This window comes from Strigops habroptila, chromosome 4 (genome assembly GCF_004027225.2).
Source record: "Strigops habroptila isolate Jane chromosome 4, bStrHab1.2.pri, whole genome shotgun sequence".
In the NCBI taxonomy this organism is placed as follows: domain Eukaryota; kingdom Metazoa; phylum Chordata; class Aves; order Psittaciformes; family Psittacidae; genus Strigops; species Strigops habroptila.
Genome location: NC_046358.1, coordinates 75558208 through 75574134, shown reverse-complemented (window position 1 = coordinate 75574134; position 15927 = coordinate 75558208). Strand labels below are relative to the sequence as shown.

The 15927-nt window shown below is 45.6% G+C and overlaps 1 protein-coding gene across 3 annotated transcripts in view; it reads left to right on the top strand.

Moving 5' to 3' along the window:
* Positions 1–15927, top strand: part of MGRN1 (mahogunin ring finger 1) — a 55919-nt gene that overhangs the window by 26657 nt on the left and 13335 nt on the right. For all 3 annotated transcript variants that reach the window (XM_030484794.2, XM_030484793.1, XM_030484795.1), the window contains exons 5-8: positions 2480–2597; positions 6467–6533; positions 9547–9599; positions 12797–12844. In XM_030484794.2, the coding sequence (XP_030340654.1) occupies positions 2480–2597; positions 6467–6533; positions 9547–9599; positions 12797–12844 (286 nt within the window). The remainder of the gene's footprint in view (positions 1–2479; positions 2598–6466; positions 6534–9546; positions 9600–12796; positions 12845–15927) is intronic.

Genomic DNA, 15927 nt, shown 5'->3' with positions numbered 1-15927 from the left:
TCACACATAAAAGACCTGTCATTCTGATCTCTCCCACACTATGCTTTAAATGCAAAGGGTGGAGTGAGACCTTCTAGTAAAACAGCACTATTTCAGAGCAGTACAGAATGGTCTTTAAGGGTAAGGTATTGGCATAAATAACATAATGTACCTGCCTCGGCAGGAAAGCAGAGTGCACGTGGTGAACCCGGCGTTCATCATGGCCTTCCAGAATTTAACATGGATCTTGTAACACTTGATAAAACTTCTGGATCCTCAGAGGGTTCAGGAACTACACTCACTTTCCAGAGAAAGGCAGCAGTTCATGCCAGTGCAGAGCCTGAGTTTTTCTCCTTGGGTTTGAGGGGAATTAATAAATATTCATCATCTTCTGGTATCCAGGTTCTTATCCTTCAGCTGCAAAATGCATCCTAATCATTGTGCTTTAAGGCTGTGTGCTGGCTGGCCTGAGCCCAGGAGGGCAGCCCGCTGGCTCTGTGAGCTGTAGCTCTTGAGTGTCAAGTTTTCACTCACAGCATCGCTTAAAGCTGAGTTTTAAGGTTCAGACATGTCCTCTCTAATCACCTCTGCCATCCTCCAGCCCAGACTTCACATCTCTGGTGTAATGCTCAGTTCTGCAGTTCTTGGTTGACTCTGCCCCATGGGCTTTTCCCACGGATTTTGCTTCACCCCCTCTGGCAGCGAGCTGCCCAGCCCTCTTGCTGCCAGCTTACAGAAACCAGGAGGCATTACCTTGGATGTAGAAAAGCTGTGTATTGCCATCCCCTTCTGGTGTGCTGCACTCCTCCACAAAGTGTAGCTAGGCCAAAGGAACTTGGAGCTTCCAACCTTTGCTTATGTCCCTGGTGATTTGTAGGCTGTGTCTGTGTTTCAGAAGAGCTGAATGTCCTCGAAAGTACTGAATAGTGTTTTTCAAGCAAGGATTCTCTTTTCTTTGCCTCTGTGCACGCTCTGCTTGACAGGGCTCTGCACTGACTCTGCCACAGCAAATGCCTCGATCTCCTCGGCTGTTGTCTCCGTTGCAGGACTGGCAGTAGAACTTGCCCATGTATTCTCTGACAAATGGGATCAGCAAGATGTGAGGAGCTGGTTGTAGGGGATCCGGTGTGACATCCCAAGTTGAATTAAGCAAAACCTCAGCCTGAAGTTCCTGGTGCTAATGTGACACCTGTACCTGGAGCGTGGCGCTGGGCTGTCTGCTCTATCAAGAACAGTGGCAATCAAGTTTGAAGAGTCAACAAGGCTTCAAGCTTGTTAGCTGTTCAGTGTGCAGTGGCTGCAGGCCAGCACGCTCTCAGTCTGACCGTGTGAAATGCTGTTTAGGAAGTGATGGTTAGTGTGCAGACGAGATAACATGCCATTACTGTGACTGGCTGCCTGTCTTGTTGAGCTGGAGCTAGACCTGTCTCGTCACTATGCCAGGGGAGGTTGTTGTTTCTGTAGTGTAAGCCTCTTGGGCAAGGGATCTCTCACTTTCTCTTGGGTTTGTCAACGTGCTCTGAACACATGGTTGGTAGCTCAACAGGAAAGGCTTTGGTGGTAAAAACAGCCTCAGATGTTCCCATCCTGTTTTGCAGTTTGCTGCCTCCTCTCCCATGGCAGAATTGGCTGTGCACATCCAGCTCGGAAATCACCCTCCAGAAAGGCGTGAAAACTTCCTGATCCTGTTTTGCCAGTGAAGCCCACTGTGCATCATATTGACAGTCAGTGGGCAGTGAAAGGTCTCTCCTGGGGCAGACAGGGCTCTGGATGCAGAAGATGCTGGATGGTAGCTATGGTCCCATGCCAGAGATGTTCATCCCAGCATAGCAGTGCTGGTGTTTCAGTGTTGGACCTCAAGACAGTGGAATTGTGACTCTTCTCTAGGTGGCCAGCATCGGGGACTGGTTGGTGTGTGTCCGGTGATGTTGGTTGCCCTGCAACACCTCTGGGGAAGCACACAAAGAATAGAGGAGTGAATTGGAATGGCTCTTGCTTACCAGGATGGTGGTGAGCCAAGCAAGCATTTCTCACTGCAGAGCTGTCCTGCAGAGGCACAGGAGAGCTTTCACCACTGTGTTGGGTTGTGTGTTCCCACTGTTAGATCATTGCTGCTTCTTCCTGGGTTCCCTGCAGAAAGTAAAACTGTGTGCTGGGCTGAAAGCCAGCGTTGCCTGGGCCGTGGATTTAGTGAGCCAGCCTTTGCCAGGCTGCTGCACCCCACTGTACTCCTCTGACACCTGGTGTTCCCAGGCAGGTCAGTATGGACCCATCAGACCTTGCCTGTCTGCGCTGCTTTCCCTTCCCTGTGCTCACCTTCTTGCTTTGACCTTCCCCTTCCTTTTCTGTATTCCCACTGAATGGCTGCCAGTCCTTGCCAGCTCTGCCTCTTAGAGCTGCCACTTGTGATTCCTGAAAGGTGGACAGGCAGGAATGAATGAGAGCCTAGCCGAGAGCAATCACTTGTTACAGCAAGTTTTCTTTCCCCCCCTTTCTTCAGATACAGCACAAAGAATCCCTCTCTGCAGTCGGAGACGGTTCATTACAAGAGAGGGGTAAGCCAGCAATTCTCCTTGCCTTCCTTCAAGATTGATTTCTCAGACTGGAAGGATGATGAGGTAAGTGTTTTCCCAGTGTCCCCTTCTTCTCACAAGCTTATTGTCCCAGAAGCACTGGACTCCATTTAGTGCCATGAAGTTATGGCTGTAGGACACCCTTTCCCAGCTGCCATGGCATGTTTTGTGGGTCTGAGATGAATGGGGCCACAGGAGGAGCAGGTATGAACACTGTATGGGAACTTGGCAGGCAGATCAGGCAAACAGGGAAGAAACCCAAAGAAGCAACTTTTGGTATCACTGATCATCTGGCATCCCAGCGTCTGGTGTAGGAGGGAGACTGCAGAGATTGGCACTGGAGCCCTTCCTGGAGGAACCTGCCACTCCTCAGCCTTCCTCTCCCTGACAGCCAAAGAGCTCCTGGGAACAAATGACTGTCTTGATCTCTCTGTTTTGGTGGGGGTTTTATTTGGGTTTTGGTTTTTTTTTTCGGCTGGTCCTCTGGAATAGAGGTCTCCAAAGCAGGGTGCATGCAAGACAACTCACTGGGGTGCAGGAGGAACTTCAATAGTACTCATATACATCTTATAAATAATAAATACACATCTTTTGGGAGTACATTCTCAAAATTTTACACTGATTGGATGAACAGTCAAAATAGTTTGGAGATTACTGCTCTAGAAGACTGTTGTTTAAGGGCTACATCTTGCATTACTGAATGTAGCAGTACAGTGAGGTGGGGGGATACTCTCCCTTCTGGGGCAGATTCACACTGGTGCATTATTGGTGAATAAGGGAATGCTTTTCCTCCTTTTATTTTAACCCATAACTGCAAACAAAGGAGGGCTTGTTTTTAATTAAGCTCTGTGGCTTTTACTACATAGCAAGATCTGTGGAATCCTATTAATTTTGGTATCTTTGCAAAATTTCAAACCAGGCAGTCACTGCTTCTTGAGCCTCTGAGCTTTGGCCCAAGGGCTTTCCCTGCATGTGATGCAGGGCAGGGAGGCCTTGATCTTTCCCCTGCTCTGTGCAGGTCTGCTGTAAGAGATTCCTGATGCAGAGGGGCTCGACTGCAGCTACTGCTAATGTATTTGTTCCTGTGGACCCCTATCCCAGATCAGCTATGATACAGTGTTCGTTTCCTGACCCAAGCCTGTGTAAGAGTGTTGTATAAGTGAAACCCGATAGATAACTCCACCTATTTAAAAAAAAAAAAAAAAAAGAGGAAGAAAGAAACAAAGAAAAAAAAAAGAAGGAAAAAAGCAATCTTTCATGTATTTTGAAAAGATTGAATAGCTATTGTCTTGAAGTTACAGTTATAACCATAATCAGTCCCGTGCCTCAACAAATGCCATGGCGGTTACCAAAAGCCTGCAGAGTCTGGTCTCCTGATGTCTTGGCTTCTCTGCCAATATGTGATTTCACAAGTTCAGCCTACAAAAGCCTGGAAGAGCTGCTTTTCAACCCCTTCTGTCATCTGAGAGAGCTGGAAAGTAGGAGCTCAGATCCCTTTCTTCTTAAAGAATTGAGAAGCCTAATTTTCACTTTTGTTCCTGCCAGCAAGGTTTTAACTCAAGTACTAAAGTCACGTCCCTTTGACAGCTTACAGGGAGAGATGCTAGCTCCCTTTGCTTGATTCTGCTGCATCTTCTGTCTCCCCTTTTTTTCATTGGTGTTACTGGGAGCTCTGGTCGTGGAGGTAATGTGGAACAAGCACTGTGATTCAGAAGAGTTTCTTCTTCTGTTTTGGCTCTATGTCCATATCAATCCTTGTCCTCTCAAGTCAAGTAAAATGCATACGGCTAAATTTTAAGTGGCCACTGAAATGCAGCACTTACACCTGAGAGAGCTGGCAGAGTGTTATCACTCAGCTGTGTACAATTGCATGCTTCAGATTGCTTTCCAGCATTGTTATTGGTGGTGTCCAAAAACCCCAGATTTACTTCACGTTTTTGCTCAGTGTAATACTTGCATATGATGTAGTTCTTGGCTGGCCAACAGAAGGGAAAATAATGCTCTGTTGTGTTGTTATGTGGAAAGCTTTATAAAAGTTTACTATGTCTTCATAATATATTGTTTGCTTGCAAGTTACAGCGTATGGCTTGTGTTGAGGCAGTTGTTTTCAGGTCTCTAAAAATGAATGTGAATTGGACCCTTAAAGAGGCCTTTTGTTTGAGAATGCGAAAGTTTGTCGTAAAGCAACCACAAATCTGTGATGCGACTTTCCCTTCAAATTGACAAACAGTAACTGTTGTCGTACTGCAATAAATCAGAGCAGGAAGCAAAGCAAAACCATAAGCTTCTTTCAGCAATTTTAATCAGTTGTCCTCGATGAATTTTCCCTCTGTGGCATGCCATAACGGTTCAAAAATGCAGGCTGGAAAATAGTGGCTCAATGAGACTCTTCTATAACAAATACTGAGTGGTTAAATGAGATTTTTGTGTTTGCTTTGTTACTCTGCTGTTCTGGAAAGAGAATAGATTCTGGTAGTTTAAAAGAGGAATAAAATGTAAAACTCTCATACAGAGGATGAAAATCAGAGTCCCTCAGGCTTGAAGACTAGCTTGGTCAAATCATAAGGTCTTCCAGCACATACCTGTTTGGAATCCCATTTGAAAGGATGTGTGTGTGCAAAGCTTTGTTAGGCAGCTGAGAATCACTTCCAGAACGCGCTGCAGAAGCTGCTTGTTTCCAAAGGCAAGTAACCTGCATGAGGAGCATGCAGCTATGGACAGAAGAGCAGCAGAACTGCAGTCCCCTCTTCCCCTGCACCTCGTGTGGAAGGCTGGTGAGCTGTTGCAGTCCAAAGCATGTGCCTGCAGCTCTTGGCAGAGGTGCAGTCATGTGGCTAATGGCTATGACATACTTGGCTGGTGGTTCACCAGGTATATTGTCTCCCAGTGTACTGTTATCATTCATTTCAGGATGAACTTTCAGGTTGTAATTCATTTGAGGAGGAATATTTTCAACTATGTTAAAGCTCATGGTGAGGGTTACCTTCCCTCCAGTCTGCGTGTTCTGGGTTGCCATTTGTGCCAATGCCAATAGATATCTTGATAGTTTATCTTTTGAGGGACTAGCTGGACAAAATCATGCTGCACATGATGCTGGGGCTGCGGGGAAGTGAGGGGGGCCCTGAAGCACTTCCTGAGCGGTGCTGTGGCGCTTCGAATTGGGTCTCAGTTTTCACTGGAAAACTGAAAACAGACTACCTGGTGAAATGACAGCTTCTCCTCTCAAAATCCAAGCCAGTAATTGAAAAAACCACCAGAAATCCAGTCTCTGAGCCACTTCCGTTCCTGGCATAGGATAGTGTTTATAAAGTTGCATTTTTCTTGTGTTTGTAAAATGACATGGAGCTTTCGAAGTGCTTTAATGAAGTGCAAGGCAAAGGAAGAAATTGAGTCTGTTTTCCTTGCACTCAAGTGAGATCTTAAATTTTCACTCTCGACAATTAGAAGGTCAAGGACCTGAATTTCATAACATGCCAAGAGATGGAAATCAGTTGGGTGTTTCCTTAAACTGTTGTGTGAGCTTGAAGTTTTGCAGATTTTTCTTTGTCTTCAGGAACTTCATACAGACTCAGGATTTCTTTTTTGGTGTAGGGAGCAATAATGTGTACTGCTGTGCTATAACCAGTATATCATAGAATCACAGAATGGTTAGGGTTGGAAGAGACCTGAAAGATCATCTGATTCCACCCCCCCGCCATGGAAAGGGACACATATATATGTTGTAGTTATTCTGGTTGACTCCCTTTGAAAGTTGGTGCCTGAATTTTAAATCCTCCTGCTCTTTTGTGTCATTTTGAGACCATGGGCTGGGTCAGAAGGTGCTTTCATTCGCCTGATGTTACCACCATCTTGAGCGTTGTTTTCAGGCAAGCCTGGTGTGAATTGTCTAACCTCATCTCATTTCTTTCCCTCAGCTGAACTTTGACTTGGATCGTGGTGTGTTCCCTGTGGTCATCCGAGCGGTAGTGGATGAAGGAGATGGTAAGCATATGGTGGTGGTGTGCTCCCATGGTCATCTAGCTCTCTTTGAGGTTATGTGACTCCTTCAGTTCAGGCCTTATTTTGCAACGATGAAAACGTTTTACTTGTAGCAAAGGCTTGGGGAACCTTTCCAGAACAAAAATATTTCAGAATTTCACCTTAACTTCCCTGTATTAAAAGGGCCCAGCTAACCATGGGTTCTTACATAAAAACATGCTTTTAAAAACAGCCTCAATTTTTTACAGGAAAAATGGCCAGGTATTTAGTGTTGGAGTAGTGTTTTGGCGAGCTCCTGGCTCTGCCACCAATGCCAGGAACAAATCAAAGCAGATTACTTCCTTTCTCTTTGGGTTTTGCATTTGCAGTTTATAAGGCAAGAAGGGAGTTGGTCTTTTTCCCATCTTTGATGGGTAAGTTGTCTTCATAAAACCTATAGCTATCTGTAGTGTGGGCCTTCCCCTAGGAATGGTCAGAGAAAAAGATGGCTTCAAACACTTAGGCCACTGTTCAACCAGATACAGCCTCCTCCATCAGTTTAAAATTCTCCTGATTCTTCTGAAGGGTGCTGAATGGTTACAATAAAAGAGCATAACCTTTGATAAGAAATAATATTGTTAATTGTTTTTAAAGCACATTGGCATTTTGGAGGGGGAAGTCCAGTAAATGTTTAGATTGTTACTCACCTTCCACTGTATTTTCCTTAGAGGGAGTGTGCTTTTGGGCTCTGTGTGTTTGCACTTGTTCTAAGCATCAGCAATGAAAAGCACACAACGAACTCGTGTTCTCTAAAGCCAGGGCCTGATGTGGTCAGCAGGACAGCATTTCACTTCTGGTATTTGTAATGTCTTGTACAAAATAGAAGAATAATTAGAAAGGAAAAAAATCCATTGTTCATTGCACTGTTTAGTGCAGTCACTTGCTCAGTTTCTTTTCTTATAGATGTGAAATTGCCCAGAAACTCATTGTCTGATTTTACAGTCCTCCAAGCACATTAAAATAGAACCAATTTAAATTGGATCAACCAATTTAAAGTGTGACTAACAAAGCACAGTGCAACATAGAGGAAACTATTTCTAAAGTGCATCTATTTTTAGTGATTTCAGGCACTGTTAGTAAAGTTGACATAAATGTATATTTCTTGACCATAAATATAAAACACCTCCCTCTGTTTATGGAGCTTTTGGCAAGGTATTTGTACTTTCTAATATTGGGCATGCCTAGAAGGACCAAAAATAGAACAGGAGGCAGCATGGGAAACATACATTTATGCACATACCATGCCAGGCTTAGCCAGTAGTGTCCTGTCATCTATTTTAATAACCTGGAAAGGCAATTGCTTTTAAATCCTCTCCTGGAGAGAATATCAGCACAAAAATATGTGACATTTGAGCAAGATTTGAGAAAACTGTTGTGTATTTTGGTTCTTTTTTTAACTGCTGGGCCTGGAAGGAGCTGGCCTTGTGTGTTTGGAGCACCTGGAAAATTACAGCTGGCCTGTAACTGCTTGTGTTAAATAAAATCGAATGGCAAGTTAAAATAGCAGTCAGTGAGATGTTGGTTTGGACCAAATTCTGACAGGAGATGCGTGCGTGCCTTGGAGAATGTGAGCTTGCAGTGTTAGCCCTCTCGCATTGCTGCCAGCAGGATGGCTCTCAGGGAAAGGTACAGAAACCCTGTGGGGAGGGAAAGTGCTGCACAGCTCCAGCCACACACGCTGCTTGAATGCCATGGAGGATATGAAGGGAAGCGATGCCTGTTATCTCTTGGCTATTTGCTGCAGGGAGAGTCCTGAATTTCATGTATTGAGTAAGCTGGAGCAGCCTTGCTCTTGGCTGGCAATGGGGGGAGCAAGCAGATGAATTCCCGGTTTTAGCCCTCTTTTCTGTATGCCATTATGTTCCCAATTGCACCCAAATTGCCACGTGAAGTCTTGGTTACCATCAAATCTGCAGGCATGGACTCTCTTCTCCCATCTGCTGCTGTTCCCAAACCTGATCTTTGTGCTGTAGTCCAGTGAATGGTTCCTCTTGTCTCTGCTGTTCTGGAGGCCCAGTGGAAGCTGCTGAGCTCTTCTCCCTTTTAGACAACTCAGGAGTTGCCTCCTTCAGCTGTTAACTTTCTGGTACAGAGCTGATGATAGTTTCTGCCACCTCTTCTGCGTGTGCTGAGCACAGCCCAGGTACTTGTTGGTCCAGGCAGGGCAAGGTGGATACATGCCTTCCCTTCCCTCCGTGACTCCTCCAGGGCCTCTGTCTTCCGTTTCCATATGATGAGTCTGAACATAATTAAGCAAAAGGGTCCAACCAGTTGGAGCTGAACAGAACCTTAGAGCCTTGAGCCAAAAGAGACTGGGATTGTACCTCAGCTGCTTCTATTCCATATTTGCTTTTGGAGTCATGGATGCAATACTGAAACCTCTGGCAGCCCCTTCTCAGTGCTGTTGGATTCAGAGGGAAGCCTTGAGTTTGGAAAAGGGGAGGCATGATGATTGTCTTTGGGGAAAAAAGATCAGAGAACTGGACAGAGATGTTTCATGTCCAAAATTGGTATAAGAAATAAATGTTTTATGAGCTTGTCAGATTAGAGTGAAATAAAGTGATAAATAACAGGGCTGGAAGTGCTGCCAACTGCAGTTAAACCAGATGGATTTATTAATCTCTGTGATCACTTCAGGTAATTAAAACCAGAAATTTAAGGGGAGAGCAGAGTCCCACTGAGCGCTTTGTTTTACTTTCCCTTTCCAGCCTCTGAAAACCAAGTGGGATAGTTTGGAGCATCCAAGATAAGGAAGGCATGTCTGTATGGGGCCCACCATAGAGCCCAGCAGGGTTTTGTTCTTGCTCTGCAGGAGTGCAAGATGACAAGATAAGAAAAGTTTTAAATTGCAAGAGGAGATGAAAATAGAACAGATGGCAGTTCAGAAATTGTGAACAGACTAAAATGCAGCTTGGGGTAGCTTTATGCTTGTGCTGTTTTCAAGGTTTAACCAGAACTGCTCTTTCTATTTTTGCAGTGGTGGTTGAGGTGACAGGTCATGCCCATGTTCTTCTGGCTGCATTTGAAAAGGTAAATAAGTTCTTTTTCCCTCTGTCCCTGTCCTTGCATATGTAAACGTTTTCATGGGTCATTAGTTTGTATTTATATAGCACTTAGCACAATGGAGTCCTGGCCCAGTGACGGGGAGTTCCCGAGTGCTATTGTAGTACAAATAATTGCTTGCAGCAGCTCCTGTGCAGCCTGTAATTATCATTTGTACCTCAGCTGGTCACTCAGCTAATTGTAGCTGGTGTTTCCTGTGTGTGGGGAGAGGATATGCCTTAGTGGCTGAGATGTTTGAGGGTGGAAGGTGTTGACCATAGCTGCTACCATGCGGTTTTCCAGGACATCGTGATCTCTTTGCAGAACCGGATCTGATGTGTCTAGACCCTGTTGCACCATTGTTTGGCCTTAGTTTACACGTAGGACCAAGCCCTTGTAAATAATTAGGATATATCCTGCATAAAGACTTTGAGCTCTACTACTTTTCGGAGGCATGTTGTAGCTGACTGCTGCCTACGTGGAAAGGCTAAGCCAAGCTGTATGCCACAAGCCTTGATAACAGAATCTCTTTCCATGATAATTGGACCCTAAAAACAGTTGCAAGATCCATAACTGCACCATGTTGTGTCTGGTTGTGGTAATACTGCAGACACATATCCTGGGCAAGTGATACTTGTAGTGACATGCTAAAATGAGGCGAGAGATGATAGAGCAGAGCTGGGCACGTAGCGGGAAGCAGCACCAATGTTGTGTTCTTAGAAATTCCTCACTTCCAGGCTGGCATGTGTCTGACTTCTGTTTCTCAATCTGCTTGGTTCCTGCCATGTCCTTGAGCAAGTTGCCAGGTCTTATTCTGTTCCTCCTGAGTGGATAATGTGGATGGCGACAAGCTGAGTCAGAGGGCATAGGAAGCACAGTCAGTCCTAAGGAAGCCCTGTGGCTGGAAGATACTCTTAAGTGTTCTAGGTTGCTTTTTGCTGGACTTGGTGAAGAAGAAGAGTTTTCCTATGCTAGAAAGGCTGCTTTGAGCACTGGCTCTGTAGGTAGTTCTGTTTCTGGCAATTAGAGATGAGATGGGCAGCTGCAACACCCCTGGGGCTAGGGCAGGGATTTATTCTTCTAGTTTCCTCCTCCAGTTTATCCGGAAAACCTGAACACACTGAAATCTCTCAGCTGTTGTTCAGCAGCACCAGGGAGAGAGCAGTGTGGGCAGTGGGTCCTTGGGTTAGGCTGTGGTGTTTGGAGCCCATCTGTCATGTTGGCAGGAAAGTACGGTAGGTGGAGACCCCCAAGCCTTGCAAAATGTTTGTTCAGCCATTTCCGAGGAGAGAAAAGTAGATGAGAGCACCAGCTTCCTGCATGTTACAGCCTGATTTTGAAGGCATGCCTGTTTGCCTTCCACATGTGTGGGACTCACCTGTGCTCCCAACCTATTGCCTACATAGCTTTTTGGTTGTAGCGCGGTTCAGATTAGGCTTTGGATCTGATGATGCAAGTATGATTTTCACTTACAAAGAAATGTGTCTAGTTGCTATTTTCCAAGTATCCAAACATAGCCCTGTTGCAGTAAGCCCAGCCTCTGTAGTCAGGGAGTAGAGCTCTCACTGGATCTGTCCCAACTCTCAACTTCCCATTCTAGCATTCCATGGCCAGCACTTGATAATAGCACCTTGTAGAAAGTAGGAAAATAGACATATATTAGGAATGTGTTTGCATGAGGGCAGAAGTGAAGCTTTGGAAAGTTCTGTCTCATGAGATTGGAAGTGGCTTAAACTGCTCCAGCTTTGGAAGCAGGATTTCAAGGATTATAGGTAAATTTCACCTACTGTGCAGAACCTTGGAGCATTCTGGATGCACAAAGTTGATGGGAAAAGCCTGAAAGTAATGTTCAGGGACATGAACGAGGTATGAGGCAAAACTGGGAACTAACTAAAGCTGGTCAGGCCATTGCATGAATGCTGGATTATGTCCTGTGTCCACGTTTGAGCTCAAGGACTGAAAGTGCCTCCCCTCTCTTTTTAGTCTGTGTGTGCTGTGAGAGGGAGATGCTGTGTGGTGGGGCCACTTCTTACTTCTCATCTTCCACTGCATACTTAAAACAAGATCAAAATCTTTCTTTTAATAAAAAAGTCACAGGGCAAAGTACATGTTGAGTTCTTTCTCCTCCCTGTTTCATTAAAATATATTCCCCATCCTTAGATTAATTGCAGCTTTTGAAGTGTAGGTTCATAAATCCAGAGGAGGTCCTTGCTAATAAGCACTGCTGATGATTGCCAGAGCATGCTCAGAGGACAGACAGACCAGCTTGCTATTTATATGTATCTTTAGGATCAGAATAGTAACCTTGATGCTCAGTGCAGTCTGGCCTTGCAGCTCTTCCAAAGACAGACACTTGGCAGTTTGTGTTTGCCTGGAGAACAGGACTGTTTTGGTGTGATGTTGGTGTCCCTTCCTTCTGAAACTCCTTCAGCAAACAGATGCATGGCTGTAGCCATTCACAGCAGCAGGGCCTGCTGGAGTTTCTCCTAAGTCTCCTTTCCTGCTGTCTAGATTGTGGCAGGAGAGCTGTTTTCTTTCAGTTTAGCTGGCCCTTGTGGAGGATGGAGAAAATAGAAATAGCACACTATTCCTGTCACCAGTTCTGACACCAGGTATATACAGAATTGTTCCAGCTATGCCTGCTGCCAGTGAGCAAATGAAAGGCTTGAGGCAGTCACCGCAGCTCTGAAGGTGGCAATGTGGAGCGTGTGTGACTTGGTTTGGACTCCATCCAGTGAACAATCCTTGTTCGCAGCCTCCTGCCAGCTCCTTGCTCTCTCGGGGCTCTGGCCTCAAGAGGGGCTCTGTAACTGGATGTTATTTTAGGGTGTTAACAAATATCCACTGCCAAGTCCTGCTGGAGTGGCTGAAGAAGTGTTTGCACCCAGTTGGACTGCTTGCAACCTGAAAGCATGCAGTGTGCCAGGGGATTTTTGTGCATGATCTGACCCATTTCAGCCAGGTTTAACTTGAGCCAAGCCCATCTAGCTCTGCACTGGAGCAGACAAGGGGCACTCTGATACTCTGTTCCTCTGACTGCTGGGAATGATGGCCATTCAGGCTGTCCTGGTTACATGCATGCCACCCTCTCCTTAGCTAGCAGACATCAACTCTGATCACAAGTCTGTTTTGCTCTTCATTTGTACACTTCAGCTATTTAATACATTTCCTTTTTTTCCTGGTAGCATGTTGATGGCAGCTTTTCTGTGAAGCCATTGAAACAGAAGCAAATTGTAAGTACCTGTTTCCTTAATTAAAGACATTTGCTGGTGTCCCACAGGTGCCTGTCTGTACCCAGTGGGAAGCTTCAGTGTTAGTTCACTGAGAGCCTGAGACCTCGCCTCATTAGCTCAGATATCACAACCAAAGGCAGTGAGCTGCTGGCAGCCCTTAACGTTGGGTTGTTTGTTGCACAGCCAGATGTGTCTTGGGGAAAGAAATACAGCAGTGGGACTGGCAGAGCAATGGTGCAGGTCTCTGTGCTCCCCTGGGAGGCAGGCATTATGTATAGATCCCGTCTTCCTTATACATTCCTGCCTTGCTGGCAAAGCACAGTACTGATGCTTACACATATATGTGTGAGTAAGTTAGGTTTGCATAAGCGAGCTTAAGTGCTGTATGTATTAAGTAGTTCATTGACACTGCCTGATCTCCTTAGGTTCTGTGTTTCGTGGTGTGGAAGGATATCTTTTCAGGCTCCCTGTGTCCTGCCTGGAGGCTGAAAACTTTTAGCTTTCCACATGTGTGAGCATGTTAAGATACGAGGGCATCATCTCCCTACACAAGCTTTCTTGTTGTGCCCACAGTATCTATGGAGGAGCCCCAGGGACTGAGACCTTTTGTCTCATCTTCCCTGTTCCCTCCAACTATCTTGGTACTTGAGCAGTCACAGCATGGTATTGCTTTGAAGCTGTTGTTTATGTTCCAGGCTGCACGCATTATGAAGGGAAGGAAGGGAAGATGGGAGACTGGCAAATAGGGAAACATCAGGGGTCTGTAGCCCTTTTTTAGCCCATCCAGTGTGGTGTGAAGCTGTGTAGTGCCTTATCAAGGTTGAAATTGCATCCAGTCTTGCATGGAGAGAAATACATCAGCAACTGCAAACTGCTAAGATTGCCAAGAATTTCACCTTCTGAAAGGAAATCTGGTAGTGATCCTGCTGCAAGGATCAGCTTGGGATGTCTTGGAGAAAGAGATGAGATTTTGGTGGTCGATCCCTTCACCTTTAGATGTGTTTCTGCTTTAAGCGTGTTTGACTTCAGCTGCTCATGATTGATGGCTAGGGTTGTCTGATCTGAATTAAGAAGCCTTTTACTACAAAGAAGATCATTAAGTGCCTTCATTAGACACTTTTTTCTCTAAGATGCTGCAGTCACCACGTCAGAAAAGAGCTGCTAAAAGGTATCAGTTAATCCTGTATCAAAATTGTGTTCAGTGATTCACTACCTGCCCCACCAGTGCTGTGCAGAGACTAACAGCCTGTCCTTCAGACTTGCTCATGCCTAGTGATGGCACTGTCAGTCCTCACTGCTAGAGCTTTATCCCGATGCTAGTGGTGAGTTTACTTGCTGCTTCAGGTGGACATCTGTTCTGAGCCCTGTGTGTCCTAGACTGACCTGCTTGGTGCTTCCCTCCCTTCCTTGGTGCTTAGCTTGGCTGTATTGCAGCGTTGTCTCCTGGCTAACTGATTGATCTATACCCCACAGGTACTCTTAATAGAGGCAGACTGATACTGTTTTGGGAGGGAGTCTATGGAGTGTGTGAAGGCAGGTTTGTACTGGGAACATCCGAAAAAGCTAAGCATCTGAAGGGAGAGCTCCTGCACTGTGCTGGAGGAAGCTGCCTGAGCAGTGAGGGAGCAGAGCAGTGTGGTGCCAGCACTGCCTCTTTCTCACATATTCTTCTGATCAGAGAAGAGCATTTGTGAGCTGATGCAAAGTAAGATTTAAAAGAAAAAACTAGTGCTTACATGGCTGTGAGCTCTCTGAGTCGATGCTGGGTTACTGCACACACTAACACAGTGTGTGTACCATTCTCCATTTAGCACTCAAATGAATGCCCCGAATGGAGGGCTGTCCTGCTGGAAGTGCTCTTCATTGAAGTTCCCACCCTACCACGGAATGATTAGCTGTGTCCTGCAGTGAGACAGTGTGTGCCTGTCTGTCTTTACTGGCAGAGCGTGTAACCTTCCCACTCTGTGTTTGGTTGTGGGTACTTTTTTCTTATTGGCAGTTTGTAAAATGTAATGCTTGTATGTTCTCCCCTATGGTTTTTAAAATAGAAGGAAGCTCTTTCTAGAAGATCACACAGTACCATTGAAACTGAGGTAAAATCTGCACCCCTAAGAGCATAGAGCAGCGGTATAGAGTATATGTAGGGAGTAAACCATCTATGTAACATTGTACATTCTTTGCCATCACTGCTTTTCTTTGCTTTCCCCTCCTTGCCATTGCCAGGATCGCCGGGTGCCTTTTGTGTGCATTGACTTCTAAAGCTCTTTGGGAGCAGGAAGCAGCAGCTAATGAGCTGAACTGCTTTGTTCTCTCAGCTGAGATCAGTTATAATGTACGTACCGATCTGTTTCAAGAAATCCAGCATGGATGAATACAAACAGATGGATCAGCAGAAAAACATGACCTGGACTTGGCTGGTGACTCTTGTGTTCATCAGCTGAGGCTGTATATAGCAACAGAAGCCTTTGGGAGGATGACGTGGTGCAAGATGGTTTGCAAAAGCGTGAAGGTGAAGGACTGCATTGTGTACAATCATCTACTTATTTACTCCTACTCTTTCAAAACATAGAGATCTTTCTAGTAAGAGCCCTGTTGCACTGCTCACCCTTTGCCTACTGGGACATGAACTTCTTGGGAGTTTTTAGAGGCAAGCAGTTAAAATGAATGCAGACTCCTGCTGAGTCTTCCTTCCTGGTGTCTGCTTTGCTTTGAGCTGACCACTTCTGCACTCACTGCCACTCATCACGATCCTCTGAGCAGTCAGGATGCTGTAACAAGACTCTCTTTGAAATGTCAAGTTACGAAAGGACATCTCCCACATAATTGTTCCCAAACTTCCTGGGTGAGTTGTGAGCCGCTGCAGAGGATTTTGCTCAGCAGTCCAAAGGCTGACCTCATTGCTGTGAAATGCAGGCCTAGAACAGATTGTCTGTAAGCTGCATGCTGAGTTAAATGGGGAGACTTTGGAATTAGTTTGTTAAAGCTGCTGCATCCCAGCTCAGAGCATTTCTGAAGTGGCAGATGGGTTGGATATAGCTAGCTCCTGCCCCCATCTTGGCGTGTGACATCGCCTGCAGCACTGA